The 27,265-nt window shown below is 39.2% G+C and overlaps 2 protein-coding genes and 1 long non-coding RNA gene across 3 annotated transcripts in view; 2 read left to right on the top strand and 1 right to left on the bottom strand.

The window, feature by feature from the left end:
• The window catches only part of LOC308695427 (interferon-induced very large GTPase 1-like), a gene marked incomplete at both ends in the record, with an annotated part of 31,785 nt that extends 23,685 nt beyond the window's left edge, over positions 1-8,100 (bottom strand). Inside the window, 4 exons of the mRNA XM_081373566.1 lie at positions 1,269-1,374; positions 3,784-3,939; positions 4,529-4,817; positions 7,637-8,100. Of these exons, the coding sequence (XP_081229692.1) occupies positions 1,269-1,374; positions 3,784-3,939; positions 4,529-4,817; positions 7,637-8,100 (1,015 nt within the window). The remainder of the gene's footprint in view (positions 1-1,268; positions 1,375-3,783; positions 3,940-4,528; positions 4,818-7,636) is intronic.
• A 14,670-nt stretch (positions 8,101-22,770) lies between these two features.
• On the top strand, positions 22,771-23,286 carry LOC308697634. The gene is made up of 3 exons (XR_014030964.1): positions 22,771-22,867; positions 22,967-23,060; positions 23,163-23,286. It is a non-coding gene; the product is annotated as an uncharacterized lncRNA (long non-coding RNA).
• A 33-nt stretch (positions 23,287-23,319) lies between these two features.
• LOC308695416 (uncharacterized protein) lies at positions 23,320-25,769 on the top strand (the record flags this gene model as incomplete). Its single annotated transcript, XM_081373555.1, has 7 exons — positions 23,320-23,507; positions 23,605-23,722; positions 24,158-24,249; positions 24,470-24,584; positions 24,911-25,183; positions 25,322-25,495; positions 25,579-25,769. The coding sequence occupies exons 1-7, from the start codon at positions 23,346-23,348 to the stop codon at positions 25,767-25,769; spliced, it is 1,125 nt and encodes a 374-aa protein (XP_081229681.1). The 5' UTR covers positions 23,320-23,345.
• Between the last annotated feature and the right edge of the window lie 1,496 nt (positions 25,770-27,265).

Below are 27,265 nucleotides of genomic sequence, written 5' to 3'. Positions count from 1 at the left end.
GCCGTGTTTCAGTTGAAACAACATTGAAATGCAGAAGTGCGCGCGCCGTCTTCACGCAGAGGGAAGCTGGGTTAACATTTTCATGGATTAATTACTTAAATTCTGCTCTGTCCCTTATACAAAACTATTATATACTGCCAGAGAGGACTGCAACACATCGTCATTTGAGCGACTTTTGGTACCGATTTACATTTTCGCAATAAATTATTATGATTACACATCTGTTGTTTTTCTTCATAATTTTAGCCTGCATAGTTTTAAGAAATGGTTATGGGGTAGGTTTAGGGCCAGGAGTAGGATTAATGTTAGTGGCTCAAAATATATTTTAGTGCTATTAATAAAACTGGCATTTCCCTACACATCTCTGTCCATAAAGTGTTTTATTCTTTTTATATTCTGTATAAAATTAGTAATTTATATTTAGGTTTGGGAGTAGGGTTAAGGGAAGTTACATTTATCTATAAAACAGTATAAGGGAAATGATACAGATATCTTTATGATTCGTAAACGTTTTGTAGCTGTGAATTCGTAATAATTCTACGTTGCAGACATGTCTGTATCATACGTTTCAGCATCTATCCAAACGTACAAAAAAAGTATGTTTTCAATCTGTTGATAGGTTATAGACTTTCTACTGATATAAACTGTCTTTCACTTTAATTAGATAGTCCAAAAATGTATCTACTAACACTTAGTGGATAATGTCTATTAATAGTCTACTGATCATAAACAATTTATTTATTGACAAGCAACAGATCTAATCTTTAGTTGACTATCAACAGGTTATCTACAAATGGTTAACAATTTTTTAAAAACAGTTTTAAATCAGCTAAAATAATCATTAATTTGATGCACATGAGACCCCTTGAGTAGGATATACAGTATCATATACTTCATGTGCTGACATGACTGTTGACTTTTAACTAACAGATTGATCTTGAGTTGTTGGTACTCAATCTACATAAAGTTAGTTGACAATTGAAAGTTAGTTGACAATTGGTCAATAACCTGTTGCAAAATAATATTGACAGTCAACAGGCACTTTTTTCGTAAAATCTGTAGATTAACACTTGAATTGTACCTTATAGTCTAGGCAGTCAGTTGAACGTATGTTACTTGTCTGTTGAAACAGTGTTGTTGAATGTCAACTGATGCACTGTTGACAAGCTACTGAATGGCTACTAATAACTAGTAAGTCTCAACAAACGGACTATCAAAATAAAGTGTTACCAAAAGGGTAATTATTTGCAATATTGTTGTTTTCTTACCCATGCTTTTATCTGATGAATCAGAGTCACAGAGTTCAGGTGGTTCACTCATTTCTGCTTGACCAAACGGTTTGGAGTTGCTCCCTTCTCTAGACTGCTCATTATCCTGAAGAAAGTTCAATTATTATAATCTGATTGGCTCTTTTAATTTTGGACATACCTGTATAGAGTTTCTCTTTAGAGTCTTATTTTATGGACAACTCCCTGTATATTAAGCTTGTATTCACCATCAGATATTAGTGTCTTTGCTGAGCTCTTCTTCTACGGCAGCAAGATGGTCTGTCCCTGCAGAAGTGTCAATGGCATCATCTAGATTTGGATCGGTCATTAAATCACTGGAGACTTAAAATAAACAATGAACAGATTAAGTCTTAAATCATACAACGTTTTGATAGTATTTATGGTCGAAATTTGTATTGTAGCACTTATGGCGGTGAGAAGTATCCCACCTCATCAATTAAAACTATTACTTAACTTTGAAACAACTGTAAGAGAAACAACCTTTCCCAAAATGTTTAAAAACAAATATATTCTTTCAGACTTCTCTGCTGAGAATGAAACACCAAATCAAAGCACAAGTAAGAGAAATCGCAGATCATAAGACGCTACAAAGACATGTCACATCCTGATGTCATGTGTCTTTACTGAATGTGTGTGAATGCATTCACAGATTCCAGAAAATCACTTGCAGTGTGAATGAACCAAAATAAAACGATCTTGGGACAAACCCCGGACACATTATCAGTGTATTTTCCGGAATCTCTGTGTGAAAGGGGCTTAAGTTGAACTATTAATGTTTTCTTCAGTTACAAAGAACAAGGAAGTGTGACATGCACTTTGCACTATCATAAAAATGTATTACCCCAATAGAAAAGTAGAATAGTGAATACAATTAACAGGAACAAATAGAATTTATAACAGTTTACTTCTTTCATAAAAAGTAAAAAAAGTTTTTTTTAGTAAATAATGAAAAAAATATTACTAACCAAAAGTACAAAGTTAATTATTACTGAAAGTTAACAGTATGGAACAGTGTAGAATATGTTATTACCTCAATAAATTTTGTCCTACGTAATACTTAATGAACTTTGCCCATTTTATCATAGAAGCCATTCAAACTAAATATGCAAGGCTTGCCCTGAATATCATGATTGAATATATTTTAGAGACACTTTATGCCTTTAATATAACTGTTGCAGTGTAGGTATCTCAATGTCTATACAAAATACATTATAATGGATAAAATATTGAAAAATGTAATTATCTTAAATTTATTTAAAATGTATTCTAAGATCTGTATACTCCTGATAACAGAGATTGATTTTGTGCCTTTGTTTTCTCTTCAGTCTACAATTCATCTTATCCGATTCTTTAGATCTCTATTAATTTCCCTGAAGATTACAGTAATTTTTTTTGTAATTGACAGCCTGAGACATTTTTTTTCTTCCATTTTCACACACAAAAGCTGTATCATTTTGAGACTCTCTTATGTTTATGTTCTGTTAAAGTAAAATGGCTAATTTTATTACACAACTTATTAGATAACTATTTGAAAAATCGTAAAAATAGAGCAACACAGAGTCAAATTGTTAATATTCATTCCCAAGAGGAAAAAGCTCTGTCCAAATTCTAAAATATATTTAGGATTCGCAACATTTCCAATGTTTGATGCTGGTAATGCTTAATCGGAATAAACTCATAATCAATTGCTATTGTGTAATTCCATTTCATAAAACAAATCATAAAAAGACTCATAATAGTAAGAAATATGATATACCTTCATGATGTTGTCTCCCATCGCTCAGTTAAAAAGAGAAAGATCTGTGCGTAGATCTGTGTGTAGATGTCAGATCATCTCAGAATCATTATGTGATTAATGTTTAACTTGGGGTCAAAGTTTTTTTAGAACAACATAACTCTCAGGTAATTTAAAATACCCTGACACCTCCCACTTTTAGTCAAATACTTCAGGTTACTGTTTACCTTATGATTATAACATCATGTTTTGGTAACTTTACCTAAAAACAATGACTATATTTAACTCTCTAGAACTCACTTACCAGAACATGTTTTTTGTTTTCTCTTTAAACACAACATTGCTCTGTCTTTGCTCTCACATTTATTTTGGTAAATTGTTAATTCATTTGAATTTAATTGTTTTCTTTTTTTAGGTTTTTATTGTGTTTTGTGTGATTTATTTGTATGCAAATTTTTTTTTTTTTGACAAAACAGCAATGTCATAAACTTCTCTCTAACCCCCCCCCCCCCCCCCCCCCTTGTTTTTGTCCCCAGGGACCGGAAGAGCCAAAAATTTAGCGTTAAATCGGGAGTAAGTATTAATGCATGGGTAGAGGAAGTCCAAACGATGCAAAACCACCTACAGACGCAACAAGTGTTATGTCACTGATGACGAGAACACTACAATGTCATCAATATATAGCAGTAGGCAACAGAAATGTGTAGTTTACACTAACAACCCCCTGAGCCACTTGAATTCTGCAAAACTTGGTGCTACCGAACAGCGGTAGGCTGCACAACTTCCCTCATTTGACTTCGAGGTCGGGCCTGAGTAATCGTAATGCTGATGCTCTTTCAAGACAGGGTCCACCTGCCTGTCATGGGCTAGATCATGCACTTCCTGGGAATAGTGTATCAGATGATATACGCTGTTCTGTGAGGCAGCAAAATCCCCAGAGTTAAATTAACTCAGAGAACATTTGGTCCCACTCTTCAGAGTGTTAAAGTAACTATGAATCAGAGTTAAAGTTAATGAGATAATAATGTGATTAATTAAGTGATGATTGAGCATTAGTGATGAACACCTTCTGGTAACCTTCTGGTGTTGATGTTTTTTTTTTAAATGTTTGGTCACCATCACGGTGAAGTGTTTTATAGTTGGGCAGTTTGACTCTTGGCTTTTGGTGAGTTTGTGGTCTTTGTAACATTGTTTACCAAAACACATAATTTGTGGCAAAGAAAGCTGGAAACAAAGATGATCAGGTGATATGGTTTTCAGCATCATAAAGTAGAATAAGTCTTTAATTAACTCTGAGCTCAAGCCGAGCCTCGGGTTCGAGCCTCCTCCAAGGACAGCAAGCCAAGTTAGTTTACTATTAACCTTTAAGGTTGAATGGGCAGGCAAACTAGTGAATGTTCAGTTATATCCAAGCCTGGTCACATAACACAATAAAGACATTTGTTACTGACAGTGTATTATCACTCTCTTTTCATAAGTCCAACTGCTCAGCAGGTTTACTCACTCTGCTTGATCTAGTGATATTATGTTTCCTTGCAATTGTCTCTGCAGGTAAACCAGAGTCCCTATGAAGTTGAACTTTCTGTGGTGACTGTTCTGAACTCTCCACTGTCTTTAAAGTAATCTCAGGAACTCGGTCAGGCTGCAACTGAAGATGCCTGCGATTTCTCCTTTTCTCTTCCTCCTTTTCATTGAAAACTTTATATGACCTTGGAGTAGTGCTCTCCGCCAGCACCATAGCAGGTCCTTTCCATTTTGATTCATGATCCAGCTTTAACAGCTTCTTTTTGTCGCTGCAGAGACAACAGCATTACAACAAATTTTAAATCTTATTTACTGATTGTGGAAATGTTTCTCTTTCTGTTCAGTTTCCTCTTGCCTTAGGTTTGCCTTAGTTCACTAGTTAGTCTCTTTAGTTGTTAAAACTATTTGGTTTCTATGTTGATGTAAGATATTTGTAATTTGTAGTGATTACAATTTAGCTCAAAGGAATTATTAATTAATTTATAGGGAATTCAAAAGAGTCACTTATTACAACCGAGCAAATGACTCGTTCGCGGTTCATTTGAACTGGCTGCAATTATCAACTCTGCAACGGATATAAATATCCGAACTATAGTGAAACACTATATAGTTAGCAAGGTAACTTAGATCAGAAGTTTAAGACATTAAATTTGTAAGCACAATAACACAAGTAATATTTCTCTTTAAAATACAAACAAGACTTTATTGATTATTCTAACACATACAACTAATATCTAACACAGACACACACATTCATACGCGTTGCAGAAAGAAAGAGAGTAAGGAAAGATTAAGTTTTAAGAGTGAGTTTAAGAGTGAGATGATGTAATCCCAAGTTTCTATGCACTTATAAAACACAACCTGAATGAACCATCAATCATTAGTTTAACCCTTTTATCGTTTCCTAGGTTATTAAATCAGTATCAAATACACCAGTTCAGTTTAAGAGTCTGGAGGCAGTACTTGCTTGTCTTTGCTTTTGGGGATTCCCTTTTTGTTGAGTGTAAAGGGTTTTCCCGGTCCGTTCGTTGGCTGGTCTCCGCGTGCCTGATGTCTGGGTCACGTGGTCAGTCACGTGGCGTGCTGGCGGAATGAAAGTCTTTGTTTGAAGCTGGCTTTGCAGAAGAAACGTGGCTCGAAATCTTGTCGCAAAACTTAACTTAGAACCGAGACTCACAACGGAAAAGAAAGGAAACTAAGAAAAGAAAGGAAATTGAGAAGAGTAGATGATGGCTTGAATGAAGCTGTTTAACCCATGTTCTTCAGATCTTGATTTGGGTTATTTCGTCTGCGCGTTTTACATGGTTACTTGTCTGTCTTAGATCTTCATCTCCCGCTGCATTTTTGGTTCTGCACTGAAACTCTAAACTTGTAAACTGGTGTTAAGATTTTAAACTCAAATGTCCGCCCAGCCTCCTGGATCAGTTCTAACCAATTAGACACTGTCTTTGTTTAGGAGGTGGCGTTCTCTTCACTTCTTATCATAAATCAAGCTTATCTGTGCTCTCCTTACTCTCTAAGCTCTAGCAAAGAGTACAGAGGCCACAGCTAAGACATTATTACTATTATAAGAATCCGAAACATTTTCCACAGATTTCAATCAAGCCATCCTTTGAATTAAGAACATATGATCATTTTGATATGAAACACAACACATTTTGATTCAAACATCTAACAATTATAACAATTACATGAATTGTATGGCATCTAAGCATATCAGATACACCCATCTATTGTAGGAACAATATAGAATCATGTCGTTGCATGATGCTTGATCTATAAGTCCATTGAAAATTGTTCTTGAATGATTTTATTTATGTTATAGGTAAAATCTCAGCTCTGTGGTTTGAAACGATTTTACACCCTGAGGTCTATCAGAGGTCCTTAAGGAGGGGGGAGTCTGGAATGTTGTGGGCTCGAGCAGCTTCTGCTGTTATCTTGATCGGGCTGAATTGTGCTATCTCTGAGCCAATCATTCTTTTCCAAGCTATCTTACATTGACCAGTTCTTCCTTTAGTTGGGCTCATCTTCTTTGAAGCTTGCATGACCATAAAGTTCTTAGCTGGGGGTTTTCGTTGGTCAGCGGAGACTGGCTGGCTGGAGCCTTCTTTTATGGCTCTGGGGTTGGTGATTTGGTGTCTGGAATGTTCAGTTCTGTGAGAAATTATGTTTGAACAATTCACCTGGAAGATTCATTTGTGTTTGTTTCGCACTCAATCCTACATATCCCCTCTTCGTTCGGCGATGTGTTAAGATGAAGACATCGGTGAACGCTGGAGAAACACGGGTAGAAGAAACAGACACATACAAAGCAAACAACAAGACAACACCTCCATGACTGGTCACTGTACTGGTGCAGGGCATTAGATTACTTAAGTATTAAAAGTTCAAGTTCATTCTCTCAATATGGTCTATTATATTGAATAGAGTTTAAATTTTGGGATTTTTACTCTAATTTGTTTCGGTACGGTGATTCTTTGATCAAATTCTGTGATTACGTTTGTTTGTTATCTTCTCTTCTAAGTTGTTTTACGTTAAGACGTTTTACCTTTTATTTTCTGGTGACATAATTTGTGGTAACAATTATGTGACCCATCATGCATGGAGCTCTCTGGCTCACATTCGTTTTAAGGCGGCTTACAAGTGTCAGGCGTGGTGCGTCAATCCTACTACCATGACCTTGACCCTTAAGGGGGTAGACATGCATTTTACCTAATACAAGAAGAAGGAAAGTTAAGGAAGAGGTAAAACAAAACAATTGAGTGTTCCTAGTATGGCTTATAACTACTGTTGTGCAGCTAAGGTGTCAGGTATCACAGGGTAATGAGAGGTGTTCTACTTGTTGGATGGATAGCTAGTATGTTTCCTATGGTAAGTGTAGCTAAGTCGTTAAGCTAGTTTCTGAAGTTAGTTTTCTACCTGTGGGGAAAACATGTTTGTTGAATGTTTTCCATGGTAGATGTGGTTAACCTCTACGTGTTAGTGAGCATGTTAGTGGCGTAGGGTAATGCATGTATGTATATATGTATGTATGTATGGTCAGATCTGTCTCAGTCTGTTTGGCTCCCCCCTTTTCTTGAAGGCTTGCCCACGTGCTTCTTGGCTTAGCTTTGATGAGCTTAGATGAAGATTGGCTTGTTGCATCTTTGCCTTAGGAAAGGGATCTTCTATGATCTGCTGGGGGTCAGTCCAGTAAGGCAGGAAGTTCTCTGGCAGACATTGGGAGGCAGTTTGGCATGGATGCGTGAAGCTGTGGTGCAAAACTTTGTCTCCGTTGTTGCACTCCTCTTGTGATGCCTTCTGGTTGTGACAGACTTTCTGACCTTCTGTGCTTACTGTGGTTACTGTAGCACACACGTGGTTCTTGAGTTTGGAGCTTGTGTGATGGTTTCTTTGTGAGTGATGGGAAGCCAGTGTGGTGTTTTCTGGTACCTCTGGGTGTTTGTCAGTGGTTGGCTGTGAGAGACCCCTCTGTTCTGTGTTGTTGTAGCACAGGTGGTCGTCATCTTCATTATGAAGGTGTACCAGATGATCATTGGTCTTCCATTCCATCGCTAGTCATAGTGAATTTGACTCATCTTGTTGGTCATTCGTGTTCAGCTTGTTTTCTATGAACACTTTCATTTGCCTCATTAGTTGCTCCATGTCTTCTGAGGGTAAACTGTCTTGTTCTTGGGCACACTCAGTGTTGTGTTTGACTGAGTGGTGCTGAGGTGAGTTTCGTCGTCGATTACTCACATTGAATGCTTTTGGATGCGTTGGTTGACAGCCTTTGGATATCCAGTTTGGATTCCAGTTGTTTCCTTCTTGTGGGTTCATTGAGAAGCATGGCTGGTCCCATGGCTTTTCCATGCGGTTGGTGTGGTAGCCGTCATTGGCCTGGGGGTCACGTTCTCTGTGCACCTTGCGAAGGACTGTGGTGTTGTCATGCCACTGGGTGTCTTCCAGTGCATAGCTTGTGTCTTGGCTGAAGGAGTTTGACACTGTGGATGTTTTCAAACCTTTCTTTGAGGACATCTTTTGTTTTATGTAGGCTTTGTGCGTCAGGTCACGTAGCTGTTGAATTGTCATTGTGTCTGCGCTGGCCATGACATGAAGATGATGACTCAATCCGGGATGCAGGTTCCTCAGAAAAAGGGTTTTGAAATTCACATCCTCTTCATGTTCAGGTGAGTTATGTGCACCAAAGAAGGCTTGTCGAAAACGCTGGTAGTAGGCTTGGGGAGTCTCGTGTCGACCTTGTTTGGTTTCCAAGGCGATTAACACACCGTGTTCCGACTCTGGGCCTGTGAATTCTTTTATCAGTGTCTCACATAGTAGCTGGAAGTTTGACTTTACATGAGCAGGTTGTCGGTCTAGGAAGCTTCGTACCTCTGGACCGGATGTGGATCGGAGGAGGTATAACCTGTCTCTGTCAGTCACATGTGGTCTCACCTCTAGATGGAAGTTGATATCTCGGATGTAGGCTTCAATGTCTTGGCCCTCCGTGGAGTTCGGGTTGAACTGAGTGATATTTTTAACCAGCTGGTTGAGATCTTTAAAGGTCATCCCCTGTGCAGCTTTGGAGTCTGCCTGGATGAGCTCTCTTTGTTTGTTGGCAGTGAACAGTTCTGTGGTGAAGGCTGGTGATGTTTTGGGTTGCGGCCATTCACCTTTTCTGTTGTATGGCAGTTCTTGGATGGAGGACTCTTTTCTGCTCAGCAGTGGTGATGCTGAGGGATGTCTCTCCCTTCTTGGCTCTGGTTTCTGTTTGAAAACATGCCGGCGTTCATCTCTGACCGCGTAGAGCTCGTCGTTGACGTCATCTCGCTGTTGGGTCAGATGGTCAATGTCAGCACTGCACCTTTCCAGGTGGTCTTTCAGAGCATTAATTTCAGAGTTCTTATCTTTAATATCAGCTTTAGCTTTCTCTAGCTGATGTTCAGCAGACTGGAGTTGGTTTACCAGGTGCTTCTGGACAGTCTTTAATTCTTGTTTGTCACGTTCAGTGACTGCAAGGGCTTCTTGGAGCTTGTCAACTTGTTTCTTTGTTTCTTGCTCCACTTTGTCAGGCACTTGAGCTTTCACTTTGAGCTGGTCTGTGCAGCGTTGAGTGTGCATCAGCTCTCTCAAGAACTCAGTGGTCTGACGCTTGAAGTCGTCCTGGACTTTCACTTCCAGCTTGTCCATGCGGCTCTGGGCACGTGTCAGCTCCTCCTGAAGGTGGGTGATGTGCTTGTCGCTTAGTGTCAGCTGGGCTGTGAAGGCATTGCTTAGGGAACAGATGATCTTGGTTAGTTCCACGTGGTTGTGGTTCTGATTCTGGCTTGAATCATGTGTCAGGAGTCTTCTCAGAATTATGATTATTATTAAAAATAATAACAGTTCAATTGTCTTTGGTGTGAGGCAGTCTGTAATGCCTCTGAGCATGGCGTCCACGTCAGTGGGGTTTGTTGTCCGCGACATGTTGGCACGCTGGGGTGAAGAGACTGACACAGATCTGTGTGGGGTGTAAGCCTATGTGGTTGAACAGCTAAGTGTCGTTTAAGTGACTGTACAACAAATAGTGAAGTGTTGTAATGTCTAAGTGTTGGTCTCAGTGTAGACAGGTAGGTTAGTGATGTGGAAACTTCGTCACTCAACTGAGTGAGGGAAAAAGAGAGAAAAAGGTTAAAACAAATCTCAATTGAAAGGATTTTTTTTTTCCAATGGGAGAAATATTTTTATAAATATTTTCTATCAATGAAAAGCTGGTTTAAACTTGTGATGTGTCACTGAGAAAAGGGGGAAAGAGAGAGAGGTTAAAACCAATTTCAATAAAACAAGAAAGAAAATTCTTAAGTAGGAGAAATATTATTTTTCTCGTAAATGCTTCCTATCGGTGAGAATCTATTTCCAGAAAGGTAAACAATATTATTGTTTATGTTTACAAGGAAAAATAATACAATAATAATGCGGATACCTTTTTCCGAGTTTTACAGGATTGACACCACACACCGTCAGTTGGACCGCTTACAGCCGGGATGCTATGAAGGCGACGGTTGCTCAACACTTGTCTCTGTTAATTAATCTTGGATAAGATGTTAAATTGTAAATTGTGTTTACAAAGACAGAGAGAGTATGGAGAACAAGAGAGGGTTTGATTACCAATCAAATACCTAATAATTGTTTTCTTTGGAAAAATTATCTTTCTCTTTCTTTAGACTCGATTGATGGTTCTTCCAGGTTTGTTTCCCACAAATGTGAAGGATGGGAATGCAGGACAGAACAGGAAGGATGTAAGAAGGAAAGGAGGCAAGGAGATTGGATCCACAAATGGCTCTGGAGCCTTTGTCGAACTACGAGTATAGAATTGATAGTTGCCAACAACTAAACATTCAAAAAATAAAACTTTGTAAGAGAGGTTTATCTCTGATTTATTTGAAACTTGTAGTGAGATGCCAATGTCTCCTATTGAGGCTCAGGTGTTTCACTCCCAAGCTAGGAATCAAAAGAGAAATTTAGAAATTATGAAAATTATGAAATCAGATTTATTAAAAATAAATCTAGAAATCGTTAGAAATTACCTGTTTAGAAAAATAAAACTTCAATCTTGATTTAATATTTCCTTTTTTAAATCAAATTAGAATTTGGCAATTAATAATCATAAACCAGTATTTTCTTTTCAAGTAAAATGCAGGTAAATTAAATTAATAATTGTGAACCGAAATTTCCTTTTCACAGAAAAAAATATGGGTAAAGTATGAGACAGGTAAAATAGGAAAGAAGAGAAGACCAACAGGTGTAACAGTCGAGGTGTTTAAATGGTTAAATCACTTTAACGTTGTTCAAACAGACACATTAACCACAGATGTTAATATTAATGATAACCGTAAATAATGCTTGAGGCTTTAGCATAGGTTAGGCCTCAATGGTAAACAGCTACTTAGCTTAGCTTTAGCTTAGCTAGCCTAGCCACCAAAGAAGTTTGTTGGGTTCAGAGTTCTTCCGGAAGCGTTGGTTAAGACTTGTCACGATTGTAACTATGGCGACAAAACAAACTCTAGTGGCAAACATGTGAATTACAGTTTGTAACAGTAATGCATGTTACATGAAATGTCGGCGCATTTCAACAATGTTCAAATAAATATGCACGTACAGTTGATAATATTACGTGAAATGTCGGCGCATTTCAACCTGTACAAATGGGACGCCACTCGTAGCTGTTTTACGACGTGGGGCTTCACTCAGTTTTTCCTTTTTTTTTTTTAGAGTGAGTTTTAACTTTAAAGGAAGCAACAGCAGCTTTTCGCTGTATAATAGATGGAATAACGATCTCAGCGGATCGTCTCTGTGCAATGTTATCTGAGGACTCAAAAACAACAGGGTTTTTTTTACTGTTGGTTGAGTTTCAACGTCAAGCTTTACTTGAACACAACTTTAAATAATTCCTATTCAACTATACTCGGACATACGCAGTGTTTACACGAGAATTAATTGAACAGACACAGATAAGCTTATAGTTTATCACTGGGATTGCCGTGGGACACGCACAGACAACCTGAGAAACAAAGACTAATCTGTGAGGAGAATATTCGTCCCAGTGGAACACGCACTGAGTGACGATCAGATAAATAAGGACTAACGTTCACGTTAGACGAGGGACACGCTCGTCCGTCCTTTACATGGTTATTTTAATTACTGCAGTTTTAATTTCATTCAGCTCTCTGACTGATACAAACACACATAACGTTATAGCTATTTGAAAGACTCTGGAACACGCAGATGTCTTAAGCTATAATTAAAGTATTTCAGAATTGAGGGACACGCTCAATTGTTACCTTATCGTTGCGTGGGATCTTATATCTTGGGTTATTTTACTGCAGTTTGAATAAAATAACAAATAAAAAGAATAAAATGGGGAGGCAGACTAGACAACAGCACAAGCAGCAGGTCATTCATTCAAACAGAGCGCGCGGCGCGCGCTGCATACCTCATACACACAGACTCGGAGGTTCGGATCTCTCCGCATAGGCTACTATGAAAATATAATTACTTCGTATATGCTTACAATTTTAGGTTAAACTTCCCGCATCATTCTCCACCAATATGTAAGATATTTGTAATTTGTAGTGATTACAATTTAGCTCAAAGGAATTAATAATTAATTTATAGGGAATTCAAAAGAGTCACTTATTACAACCGAGCAAATGACTCGTTCGCGGTTCATTTGAACTGGCTGCAATTATCAACTCTGCAACGGATATAAATATCCGAACTATAGTGAAACACTATATAGTTAGCAAGGTAACTTAGATCAGAAGTTTAAGACATTAAATTTGTAAGCACAATAACAAGTAATATTTCTCTTTAAAATACAAACAAGACTTTATTGATTATTCTAACACATAAAACTAATATCTAACACAGACACACACATTCATACGCGTTGCAGAAAGAAAGAGAGTAAGGAAAGATTAAGTTTTAAGAGTGAGTTTAAGAGTGAGATGATGTAATCCCAAGTTTCTATGCACTTATAAAACACAACCTGAATGAACCATCAATCATTAGTTTAACCCTTTTATCGTTTCCTAGGTTATTAAATCAGTATCAAATACACCAGTTCAGTTTAAGAGTCTGGAGGCAGTACTTGCTTGTCTTTGCTTTTGGGGATTCCCTTTTTGTTGAGTGTAAAGGGTTTTCCCCATAGATATCATATAAAGGCTAGATGTCTCGTCCGCGCTGCTTGCCAATGGAGCTCGACATCCGCACACGGCGGCCATCTTACGACAGGGTGCTCGCTCACTCATAACATGCTGCATGTACTATTAAATAACCATAACTTGCTCAATTTTCTACCGATTTTCAAACGGTTTGGTTTGTTATAAACGTCAGAGATGTAGCTATTATACTGTATACATATGAATAATTATGTTCAAAATGTTTAAGCATTCAGAATTATAGCCACGTTAATAACGTTTGTAAGAAACCAAACCGTTTGTAAATCCGTCAAGAATTCAGCAAGTTACGAGCATTTTAGTTGGCGTATGTCACTCACCTTCCGTCCACAGCAGCAGGGAGCAGCAGCGCAGTCTCCTGACCTAAGATGGCCGCCAAGTGACGACACAGCTGACTCCGCCTTGAGCCATCTAGCCTTTCTATACATGTCTATGGTTTTCCCGGTCCGTTCGTTGGCTGGTCTCCGCGTGCCTGATGTCTGGGTCACGTGGTCAGTCACGTGGCGTGCTGGCGGAATGAAAGTCTTTGTTTGAAGCTGGCTTTGCAGAAGAAACGTGGCTCGAAATCTTGTCGCAAAACCTAACTTAGAACCGAGACTCACAACGGAAAAGAAAGGAAACTAAGAAAAGAAAGGAAATTGAGAAGAGTAGATGATGGCTTGAATGAAGCTGTTTAACCCATGTTCTTCAGATCTTGATTTGGGTTATTTCGTCTGCGCGTTTTACATGGTTACTTGTCTGTCTTAGATCTTCATCTCAGATCTTGATCTATAAGTCTCAGCTCTGTGGTTTGAAACGATTTTACACCCTGAGGTCTATCAGAGGTCCTTAAGGAGGGGGGAGTCTGGAATGTTGTGGGCTCAAGCAGCTTCTGCTGTTATCTTGATCGGGCTGAATTGTGCTATCTCTGAGCCAATCATTCTTTTCCAAGCTATCTTACATTGACCAGTTCTTCCTTTAGTTGGGCTCATCTTCTTTGAAGCTTGCATGACCATAAAGTTCTTAGCTGGGGGTTTTCGTTGGTCAGCGGAGACTGGCTGGCTGGAGCCTTCTTTTATGGCTCTGGGGTTGGTGATTTGGTGTCTGGAATGTTCAGTTCTGTGAGAAATTATGTTTGAACAATTCACCTGGAAGATTCATTTGTGTTTGTTTCGCACTCAATCCTACATTGATTACCCTGTTTATATATAACATTACAATATTCTATTGTTTTCTTTACACAATATTTTTGCTAATAAAAAATTGCTAATACAATGAAAATATAGGTATCAGTAATAATCTGTATTGGCAAGTACCAACAATGAAAGTATCGGTATGCACATCCATTACTATTGTGTTTATTTAGTCAACAATCTGGCTTAATAACAGTGTTTGCGGGTCTGGACTTAATGTAAATGAGGTAAATACGTTATTTTGCAAGGTTTGATGATTTTGATTTCTCTGCCTCTCATGATATGATTTTAGAATCTCTTGTACAGAGTGGTAATGTGCACTGTAGTCCAGCAATTGTTATTAATGAAAATGTGGTTAAAGTGCTAAAGTTAAAGTGCCTTAAGACCAACAAAGTTGTTGGTCCAAAGCACAGACCAACTGTACTGATCAGTTGTGTTCAGTTCTTCATTATTTTTTTTCTTTGTCCTTGTCTATGTAGTGAAGTACCACTGTTTAGTGGCATCCTCTCTGAGTGTGTTGACTCTGTCCTATATACACACAGGCAATCAGCGTCTCGTTACAAGGGGTATATTAAGGTGGCTGTTTTGCCACCCCGGTGGCGTCAATGTGTGACTGCCTTTCTAGTGCCCTGGTTGGAGGTGAGTGCTGCGGCCGTTTGTGTTTGTGCTCTAGTCTACAGGATGTTAAACTGTTAACAGTGTTACCCTCATCAGGAGCGGTGCTGTTTGCTGATAAGCACACGTTGTGCTGAGGGTCTGTACTCGTTGGCAATATGCTCTGTTTGCCAGATACAACCACATGTTGTGTGTATTGCACTAAGCATTGCCGGTGGATTGCTGCTTAGCTCCCTTGTAGGTCTCTTTCTAGCTCTTGCGGCTGTATTTATATTATTAAGGGGTGTTAATTAGTTAGTTATAGTTACCGGGTTTCTTTTTGTATTCCAGCTCGTCTTTGTGAACTCTTTTATCTGTTAGTTGCTGGACGAATGGCGCGATCTCTGCATCCTTGGTATGTGCGATCATTGTACAACAATGATGAATAAATGTTCACATGTACACTGCTCAAAAAAATAAAGGGAACACTTAAACAACACAATGCAACTCCAAGTCAATCACACTTATGTAAAATCAAACTGTCCACTTAGGAAGCAACACTGATTGACAATCAATTTCAAATGCTGTTGTGCAAATGGAATAGACAACAGGTTGAAATTATAGGCAATTAGCAAGACACCCCCAATAAAGGAGTGGTTCTGCAGGTGGTGACCACAGACCACTTCTCAGTTCCTATGCTTCCTGGCTGATGTTTTGGTCACTTTTGAATGCTGGCGGTGCTTTCACTCTAGTGGTAGCATGAGACGGAGTCTACAACCCACACAAGTGGCTCAGGTAGTGCAGCTCATCCAGGATGGCACATCAATGCGAGCTGTGGCAAGAAGGTTTGCTGTGCCTGTCAGCGTAGTGTCCAGAGCATGGAGGCGCTACCAGGAGACAGGCCAGTACATCAGGAGACGTGGAGGAGGCCGTAGGAGGGCAACAACCCAGCAGCAGGACCGCTACCTCTGCCTTTGTGCAAGGAGGAGCAGGAGGAGCACTGCCAGAGCCCTGCAAAATGACCTCCAGCAGGCCACAAATGTGCATGTGTCTGCTCAAACGGTCAGAAACAGACTCCATGAGGGTGGTATGAGGGCCCGACGTCCACAGGTGGGGGTTGTGCTTACAGCCAAACACCGTGCAGGACGTTTGGCATTTGCCAGAGAACACCAAGATTGACAAATTCGCCACTGGCGCCCTGTGCTCTTCACAGATGAAAGCAGGTTCACACTGAGCACATGTGACAGACGTGACAGAGTCTGGAGACGCCGTGGAGAACGTTCTGCTGCCTGCAACATCTGTGTTGTTTAAGTGTTCCCTTTATTTTTTTGAGCAGTGTATATTCTAGCTCATATTTGGGCTTTTGCAGGTGAATTAATTCACCTGTTTAAGGGCATTTGAAGACTGTGCTGCCTGGTTTAGGTTTAGGATTTTCACCGCTGCTGTTTTGTTCCTATTATTTCAATGTTCGTTTCTTTTGTTTTGTTTCATCAGCATGCCTATGTGCGGTTGCTTACGTTAAGGCTTGCTTGATCTTTGCATCATTCCATAAAACATTTTGGTGTATTGCCTCATTCAGACTTCAATAATCAGCATTATGGATCTCAATAATGGTGACTATCAAAAGTTTCATTGTCACAATGCATGCTGGACGCCAGCATAGTACAAAACGCCCTGCATGCATTGTGGCATGAACAAATTGTGTAATTTTTAGAGAGGCAGCAACACAGGGTGGCATTACTGACTTACAGGAATTCATACAGAGTCCGTCATTGGTTATGTCAGTTAATGCATAGATGATGTGACATTGTTCAAGGCCATTAAGAGGCGATCAGAAACCATGGCTAACTGGAGAAGTCTGTTCACTGTTGAGGGCACATAATGCTGCATTTAAATCTGGGGATACTGCTGCATACAGACTAGCAGGGAATAATCTGTCTCGGGGGATTAGGAAGGCAAAGAGGCTGTGCGCACAAAAACTAAACAGCCACTTCATGAATGACAAAGGTGGTTTGTCCAACCCACGGTGGTTGTCGCAAGGTTTTCAGAACATCACCAACTACAAGCCCCCTCCCCTGCAGGTATGTCATAATGGACTCCTCTTTTCCAGATCAACTAAATGACTTTAACGCAGGTTTTGAGGTCAGTAGCACCATTCAGGCACAGATGCTTGAACTCTGGCTGTCAACAGGCCCTTGCCAGAGTTAATACACGCAAAACCGCGGGGCCGGACAGCATCCCTGGACATGTTTTAAAGGATTGTGAAGAACAACTAAATTATGTTTTTGCAGACATTTTTAATATTTCATTCAGTCAAGCAGTAGTGCCAACTTACCTCAAAAGTGCCACCATCATTCCTGTTCCGAAGAAGCCTAACCCAACCTGCTTTAATAATTTCCACCCTGTGGCCTTCACACCAATTGTTAAATACTCAGAGGAATGACAATAAAATTAAACTCTGAATGACATCTTTAAAAAGTCGTAACGCCACACCTGTCTTTACTCTTTTAGGTAAAATTGCTCTTTCAATGTTGAAGTGCCCAGGGGAACAGCCACTGCACTTGATCAACACGGTCTCACCTCTATTCGTCACATACTGCCGTTTGGTCATTTCCCCCTCACGTCCAAAAGCCGACGTTGAGGGTACCCCCTATTCGTCGCTTGACAACGGAGAGGGTCGTCCGATAGATTTGAGTGCAAATCCCTCATCTTTGAATTCTGACGAAATGGGGTTACACATCCAGTGGTTTGCCTGCGCTGGAAAGAATGGTTTTAGGCGACTGATTTTATGCTGCAAATGTGTATTTTGCAGTAGCGTGCAGCGCATATTGTTACAATCATTCATTGGTGCGGTGAGCATACATTTTCGTGGTCAGAAACCCTTGTCTGAATGGGTATCACGACCTTTTCTTTTCTCTGTTTTATATAATTTTGGGCTACATTAAAATTACATATTTACAGGACTTTATATTTGCTGTATGCTTAACACATGCCTTAATTTAGGTGGAATATTTTATAATTTTAGATCACATAGTTTGATCATTTCCCCCTCACGTCCATATGCCGACGTTGAGGGTACCCCCTATTCGTCGCTTGACAACGGAGAGGGTCGTCCGATAGATTTGAGTGCAAATCCCTCATCTTTGAATTCTGACGAAATGGGGTTACACATCCAGTGGTTTGCCTGCGCTGGAAAGAATGGTTTTAGGCGACTGATTTTATGCTGCAAATGTGTATTTTGCAGTAGCGTGCAGCGCATATTGTTACAATCATTCATTGGTGCGGTGAGCATACATTTTCGTGAGGCAGAAACCCTTGTCTGAATGGGTATCACGACCTTTTCCTTTCTCTTTTTTTATATCATTTTGGGCTACATTAAAATTACATATTTACAGGACTTTATATTTGCTGTATGCTTAACACATGCCTTAATTTAGATGGGATATTTTATAATTTTAGATCACATAGTTTGATCATTTCCCCCTCACGTCCAAATGCCGACGTTGAGGGTACCCCCTATTCGTCGCTTGACAACGGAGAGGGTCGTCCGATATTTGAATGCAAATCCCTCATCTTTGGATTTTGACGAAATGGGGGTTATCCATCCAGCTGGAAAGTATGGTTTCAGGTGATTAATTATGCTGAAAATGTGTATTTCACAGTAGCGTGTGGCGCATAGGCTACTGTACAATAATTGGCGCGGTGACCATACATTTTCGTGGGGCAGAAATCCTTGACTAAATCGGTATCACGACTTTTTCTATCTCTCTATCCTTTTTATTTATTTATTTTTTTAAATATAATTTTAGGCTACATTAAAACGACATAATTGCAGGACTGCATATTTGCTGTAGGCTTAAAACATGCCTTAATTTAGGTGGGATTTTGCCGATGGTATTTCAATTTGCAATTGCTTATACTATAGTGATCCTATAGCCTACAACTTTGCTTTTTATGCGACAAAAAAAAAAAAAAAAAAAAAAAAAAAAAACTTAGCCTACTTTTATAGAACTTTCTTCTCATTACTGATTATGATGTTGTAATAAATTAAACAGCCTACTGCAGAAATGTTTTTATTGCTTAATATGGACATATCCTTTGGCAAAGTGATGGATGCATTCTGGGAAGTTGTGTGTAAAATGTAATATACCCGTGTTTCCTTCACTTAGACATTTATGCTGACCCCTTTAAAATTATATTAAAAAAATATTATAAAAAAATATTAAGACTGTGCTTTTTAATTATGATTGATATTTTGGCGCAATTTTGTGCAACACGTCACTGTGTGCGACCATCGCAGAAACCATTGCCCAGCGCGATTCCACCACGGTAAGTCGCTTACAATAGTCTCATAAGAAAGAGAAATAAATACAACAGTCTCATAAGAAAGAGAAATGAATAAGCATTTACACGGCCAAAATTTATAAAATTACGAGTTTATAGGCTAGCCTATATGCCTACAACATGTTTTTTTTATAAACTCGTAATTGTATTAATATTACATAAAATATATAATATAATATATAATTTCACTTAAATGCAATGCAAATTACCTATTAATTGTCATTTAAGTGAAATTACTGAACTTAAATATACAAGCTTTATATACTGTAAATGATCATTCTAGAAGAAAATTTCAGTTGGCACTTAGAGGCTTTTGCATCTGAACTCTTCATATATACAGTGTGTGTGTATATATATATATATATATATATATATATATATATATATATATATATATATATATATATATATATATATATATATATATATATATATATATATGGTAGGCTATACACAACATTTTTTTTGTGTGGAAATAAACACAATTTTATTTTGGACGTGTAAATGATTATTGGGGGAAAGGTTATTGGGGATATATAGAATTAAAGCAGAACAAGGATGTGTTCAAAATACTTCTTTTTGAAGCCATTCATTTTTTATGATATTGTGATTGCATGAATAAACAAGAGCAGCATTTGCTTAACTTCTTAGTCTAGTAGTTATTCATATTGTAATATGTAGTTTGGTGATCTATTCTTTTTTGATTTGTTCTTCTCTTTCTCTGCAGGTTCCTTAATCCCTGTCCTTTAAAAAAAACAGCACCTCATTACATCGAGAAAAAAAGGCACTTTTAAGAGCCACATTTGTCTTGTATCTTGTTCCTCTCTCTACTGTTGTATTGTGTTCTCTCTCTCTCTTGCTGTCTTACCCCCCCCCCCCCCCCCCCGTCTCTCTATTTGTTGTTGTTTTTTTGTTTTGTTTTTGTCCCTGTGTGTTTATATTTTGTGCCATGTCTGATAATGAGATGGACCGTCTCCTGAATGAGATGAGTGACCTTGTTGATCAGGCTGAACATCAAGCTCACCTCCAACAGCTCATTGGCATGCAGGAAGCAGAACCATCCACCAGTCAGCCTTCCACCAGTAATCCGTCCACCAGCCGGCCATCAAACAGCAAGCAAGATGTTAGGTGGATTAAGAGGGACAGTGATGGAAACATTATTTACGGCAGGCCCAGATCATCCCGGAAACAAGCAGGTACGATTTTTTTTACATTAATGTTTATTAAAATGTAGACTCCAGATCTAGTTTTGTGACTTGGAAAGGTATACAGCATAATCACAAGTCATGGGTCTGAATTAGAATATATCTGAGGTTATTATTACGTACCTGTGCCTAGCATCAGGTAAAGTTTGTGTTATTGAGTGTAAAAAGCAACAGCTTTGTTTTTTGTTTTTTTTGCTACAGCAGGTCCCAGTCAAAGCCAGAGTCGAAAGACTGGTGTCTCTCATGTCAGGGCTCCGGAAACCAGTGCGGAAATGACCAGTGACTTTCCTTCTGTTACTGCAGGTGTGTTATTTATTTTGACTTCACTGGTTCAAAACAGTATGTTCATTTATTATAAAATTGTTCAATGCTATTCTCTTTTGTTATAATAAACTACTGTTTTTAAATATTGTGCATTGTTTTAACAGAGTCCTTCCTTCAAGAGCTTAAACGCTCACTGGGTGAGGAGGACATATATGAAGATGAAACGGCACTTCAAGCCTCAGCAGACTGGTCGACTCGAAAGAGCCTCATATCAGGGTGGTGGGAGAAAGAGAGACCCCGACTGGTCAACACCATGGTGGCTCGACAACATGCAGCAACTCGGATCTGCCAACATTGTGGAAATGGTCCAGCCGTTATCCATTGTTGTGACTGCCGACCACACCCATTCCTCTGTGGCCAGTGTGATGTCAGGGTCCACCAAGGTCAAGTGTTCCACAACAGGGATACGATGAAACATGCATTTTTTCATCCATTGCCTCCCACAACTTGTGTTGTGGAGAGGGTTCTAACCCAGTGTGGTAAGTTGTAGTTTTTAAGTCAAATTCTTAGACTGAAATGCTGTTTTCTGATAGGTCGATGAAGCCGTCAAGTGCATCTTGTTTAAAATAGTTTCCAGTAAATAAATGTTATTGTTTAATTCTCATCCATGTGTTTTTTTTTTTTTTTCAAGAGCGTCTTGTTCCTTTGGAGATGCCAGAGACAATATGCGGTTGTCTACAAGTATCGTCCAGTGTCATCGCAGGACAGTCCATAGTTGTGGTTACAATGAATGGTAAGAAGAACTTTATGGGTTTGGGTGGGGGTCACTTCTGTCGAATTTTCTTTTTGATTTTTCTCTGATTTTCTTTATCATGGATGGAAATCCAGAGGTGTCAATAGGTTTTGTGTTGATTAGATTGGCTGGGCCCATCTATGTGGAGGAAAACAATTAACCTTTGTTTGAATGGGGATAGTTCATTTTCCTGACAAAAGTGTGACTTCCAATAGAGTGCCTTACAAAATTTTGGTCTGTCATAATTAACTTTGTGTATATATTTTCTTCTTTTTCCAGGGCGATATGATCTCAGATTGCCTCAGATTATATGCAAAGCATGTGAAGCCACTTGGAGTCCTGGAGTGGATGACCTGATCCATAATGACTACTGGCCTGCCACTTCTCACTATTCAACTGTGTACGCAACAGATGTCCTTTTTTCTTTTGAAGAGCTGAAGATGGCTGCACCAGGGATGTCTAGCCAAGCATTTCTTAGAATGCTGGATCAACGCACTGTTCGCTTTGGCCGTGTAAGTATTTGTGGTAATAATTTCGTAACTCCATATATAATACTATGAGGGCATGATGATGATGATAGCACACATGAAAAGAGCCATTAGACCCTTTATAGACAACCATAAACTCATGTTCTCTCATCAGCAGTTTGCACTGAGACATTTATGAAAAAACAGGTCATTCTGAAGATCTCAAATTCAACTCCAATGGCTACTGACTTTGACATCTTCTCCCCAATATCATTTCCTGATCCCAGAAGTGTTCCCTTGGATTAATGGGCTAAACATTGCACAGGCTTACTTCTAAACAGTATGGAAGCCGTTGTAGCTCTCTTTGCGTTTAGATTTAGACTGAATGTCAAACTATCCTGTATGTTTAATGGCCAGGTCCCCCAAATACACCAGTGTATAGTGTATGAGTGAAGTTTACACATTGTTTATTTCCTTCGATATGTATTCTAAGGAGTGGTAACAAAGTTTGTACAAACATCCCAAAATGCATCCATTTAGAACATTTTACTTAAGTGAGTATTGTTGTCTTTTGTTCTCTTTTACTAAACTCTTCTTTGAAACAGAGCGGAAACATCACAGCAGACAGCTTCCGGAAAAGCTTCTTGCAGTGGGAAGCTGTCCGATTCGAAGTGGAAAAATTATGCCAGGAGGACCACTTTGACTGCCCAGCGTGCAGCCCAGACATGCTTGCAGTATCCGTTGATGGAAACCGTAAGCACTACAGATTCAAGAGTGCAGCAAGGTACTGTGTGTGCATTGACGGTCCATTACTTTGAAAGTAACTGCTGTGAATTCAAAATCATATGAATATTTAAAGTTAATATGTATCTCTTTTATTTAGATCGGAGGAAAAAGCCATCTTTGATGGCGTGTTCATCGCGAATGATGATGACGTCGCAAAATTCGTGGACTATGTCCATACCTCAACCAGTCATGTAAACTTGCACAACTTCACTATATTTACCTATAAAACACCACGTCCTACAGAGGACTTTGTTTGAACAAGTTTGGACTGTTAACCATCTTCCATGTTTTAGGTCTCTGGAAGAGGTGTCTGTGGAGGGCAATGGTCAGCGGCGCGTGAAACGTCTCAGAAGTCCTCAGGAAAAACAGACGAGGAGGGCCTGGAACTCGCTGTATGTCGTCATGGGGTTCTGCTTCGTGCCCTCAATATGTTCAGGGGGGAGATTTTTGCCTACCCCCTGTACCTCCAAAAGCAAATGGCCTGTAAACCAGTTACATTTTTTGCAATGGATGTGGCATGCAAGTACTGGCCTTACCTCCAGAGAGTGGCAGAGAAATGCCCTGAGCTTCAGGATCTCCTCACCATGAGGCCATTTCTTTCTGTTTTTCATGCCAAAGCTCATGATTTCAAATGTGAGGTAAGAAAAAATGATTGTCCATGACATTTTCTTTCCCTGAATTCCTGCATAATATTGTTGCCACTTAGTTTTTTTTTTTTTTTTTTTTTTTTTAAAGGTAAAATGGAGTGGAGCATATCAGGAGGGGGCTGGTTCGACTCTTGGGGAAGAGGTGGAGCAGTGTAACGCCTTCCTCTCAAGGATTGCTGTTACGACAAAGCACATGTCAAAAGCAGGTAAGGTAACCAGTAAATTTTTATCCTGATGACAATGGTGAGCCACTTTGAGCTCATGCATATATGCTGACTCTGAAAATATAAAGCTCAGAATATTCAACATAAATGGATGGATCGATTACAATACCATCATCCTATTTTATTTGACGTGAGGATAATAAGGAAGGGCAGTGCGATATAAAAAATACACATCAGAGTACCATTCACCTACTGTCCTGCCATAGTGCTCTAAGCCATTTGACTACTGTCCTGCGCCACTGTTTCATGCTATTTCTTCACTATCCTGTGCAACCCTTTCATGGGACAGTAATCAACTGGCACAAGACAGCAGATTAATAGTTCCAAAGTACTGTAAGTTATTATTGTCTGCACAGTTTCTTCTCCTACTGCTACTGGAAAGAAAGGTGATAATCTCATATTTTTTTATTTTTGCAGGACGCATAGACATGCTGACGATCATGGCCATGCGCTGGAACCAACAAAAGTTTGACAACTTGGCTTCTACCCTTGCCCGCCGATATCGGAAGGTAAAGACACCAGTTTTCCCTTATGCAAAATGCATAGCGATATTGTAAAATAAAATATTAAATGTTCATACCACATATATTCATAGTCCACATATATACGAATATACTGTATATTTAATTAGTATTGTATGTGGTTTTCTAATAGTGAAGGTACTTCACAATCCTTATAAACAATTGTCAAAGTTGTAGGCGTTTCCCTCATTGTCATTTATGTTTGAAGGCCAAAATAGCCCTGCAAGGCCAGTTGCATAACCTGGAGGCCATGAAAACGGTAATGGACATCTCAGACAGTCAACTGGAGAAGTGGATCTTTGATGTCAATGAGTGGGCAGAAGGTAGGATATACTGTTTTATACTGTTTGATATGGTGCTTGATGTATCACTTCTGACTAAGCTTGGCTGCAATTCCAAAGAGGCTCATTGTAATCGTAGTCAAAGAGCACATACTCTGATTGCTGATGACGTGTGGACAAGATTATCCCCATGGGGACAATAAAGAACCTAGCTAACCTAACTATACTCAAACTTAGCTACAAGTGTAGCCTCTCAGTTACAGAGAAATATGAAAAGATTGTTGAGGCTTTATTTTGCTCATACACCAAAAATATTTTTTCATGGAATCAAGAAGCATATTTCTTATCTCTTAATTTCTTCCTCTCAGCAACAACATCCCCAAATGATGCTGATGTTGCCGCTGTTGCCAACCGCATAGAGGAGCTGGTGGCAAGTGTTAAGAGGAGGTCCCAGCGTCTTTATAAGGATAGTGACGGATGCAAAGGACGTGCCCGAATCCGCCGAAAGATCAGGGAGGAAAAAAAAATCTTAACTTCTGTAGTGGAAAAGTACAACACCTTGGTTCCTAATGCAGAACAACTGACATTGGACACCATTCTTTCTGACGAGATTGTTTGGCCATGGCAGCTTACACACGGTGGTATGTACACAATTCCATTGACTTTGTGAAATAGTCACATAGTAGGACAAAATCTGTCATGGCTCGATTGTAACCCCAGAAAATATTGAAATGCTAATCTTAATTACAACTGACTTATGTTTCATCTATGTATTTCAGACTCTGTAGATCTAAGGACAAAGAGGAAAGCGTTCGACATTGTGATGGCAGTAAGGAGACTTGAGGAGGAGATGAGGATTCTTATAGCTGAGATGAACAAACATTGGAAGTCTCTTTGCACCCGTGCAGACACCCTGAAGCAGATGTCATCCCAGCTTTCTAATGTGACATCAGGTATGTATTTGTTATACTTGGCATACATTACAATGTTTCTGAATGTTTCTAATTAATAAAGGCTCAATGTGTTTTAACGTAAGGTAAGACGTGGGGTCTGCTTCAAGATGGTATCCGAGGTCTACAGAGCTTGACAATGAAGAACAAAGAAGCAAGCAACAGCCTGTCAAAGCATGCGAAGAAATGTTATGTTCAAGTTCTGACTGAAACCGAAATTAACTTTGAAAGTGATTCTGAGGAGTACCATTCCAGCAGTGACTCTGAGCAAGACTAAACATGGCCAGAGTCCTATTTTTATGCTGTTGTGTGCTGGGGAGGCAGCATTAAGAAGAGGGCAGCTGGGACAGGTTGGTAAGGAAAGCTGGCTCTGTGTTTGGCATGGAGCTGAGGTTAATCATTTAACAAACTGAGGATAATTTGCAGTAGCAGTCTTCTGTCATGCTCAACAACGAGGAGGTCATTTGTCCCCAGGGCAAACCAGCAACTCAATGTCACAGAAAAGGTTAGGGGAGAAATGGACTTTTCAGCATGAGTCTCACCCTGCGCCAGCCATCACATCACTTTCTCTATTGTCTAGTATCCACTATCCATTTCACTGTCTTACAGGCTACATTTGCCCCTCCACACATTCTGGGCCGTGGTCCCAACATTTACCCCTGTTGGCTTGTATAATCTTTTTTTCTTTTTTATAAATATATTTAGGGCCCTGTTTACACGAGAACGCTCGCGGGTGAAAACGTAAAAATATTTTATCAGATGTGCCTTTCGTTTAGACGGCGACGGCATTTTTGGGGCTTAAAAACGCAAAAAAGTGAAACCACCCTCCAGAGTGGAAATCTTAAAAACGCTCCACCGTCGCGTTTCCGTCTAAACGGTAAAAATGCAAAAGTCTGCTAGACAGTGAAGGCACCGATCAGTGCTTCACATTGCCACCTAGCCGCCTGGAGTGCATACTACATTGAATTTCACACACTTTTGCGTCACCGTATGTACGCAGATTTCCCCCTCATAACGCTCGTCTAAACGCAGAATAAAAAGTGATCACTTTTGCGTTTTCTCTTCAGATCGTTTCCGTGTAAACGTAGCCTAAGTTTCTGTTGTTCTATTTATTTGATCTTCTTTGTATTGCTTTTGTTAAGCAATACTATTACACTCTTTTTTTCCTTAGTAATATTAAACAGCTTTGCACTGATTAAATCCCTGCAATGTTTACTTTTGCACTACCACCACTGCAAATCACTCCATAGCTGCCCATCATGTATCACAGGGTCAGTCCCTACCAGGCCTTTGTAATCACTTGACATGCTCTTCACTTTTTGCATTTGTGATTTTTGTTATGTGTCTGAGCTATGTGTGTTGTTTTGTGGTTGTATAAGCTAATAAAAGCCTAAAATGTGGTGTGTCGTCTTAAGTACAGTGTTTATACTAGGGGGAAGACATTTCATCATGACAGTTTCCTCCATCTCCTAGATACATCTTACATGGATACATAGATAACATTTATTCATGAGATCATATGGTTTATATGTATTTCTTTTAATGTTATTATTTCTGTCTTATTGCCAGGGAAGCTGGATTGATTTGATTATTGATATTTTTAAAACTATAATGCTACATTTATCAACATTTATTTAGATGTTATCATGGTATTCATTACATTATTTTAATAATGTCATTCCAGTATTATTATTGGTGAAACATTACAGTATGCTGTAAGACAGAACACTACAATGTGGGCTGAGCGGGTCACATACTCTATGAATCCCATAT

Source organism: Scardinius erythrophthalmus (assembly GCF_964197995.2).
Source record: "Scardinius erythrophthalmus genome assembly, chromosome: 1".
Taxonomy (NCBI): Eukaryota; Metazoa; Chordata; class Actinopteri; order Cypriniformes; family Leuciscidae; genus Scardinius; species Scardinius erythrophthalmus.
Note: the sequence above shows the minus strand (reverse complement) of the source record. Positions and strands in the feature narration are given on the sequence as shown.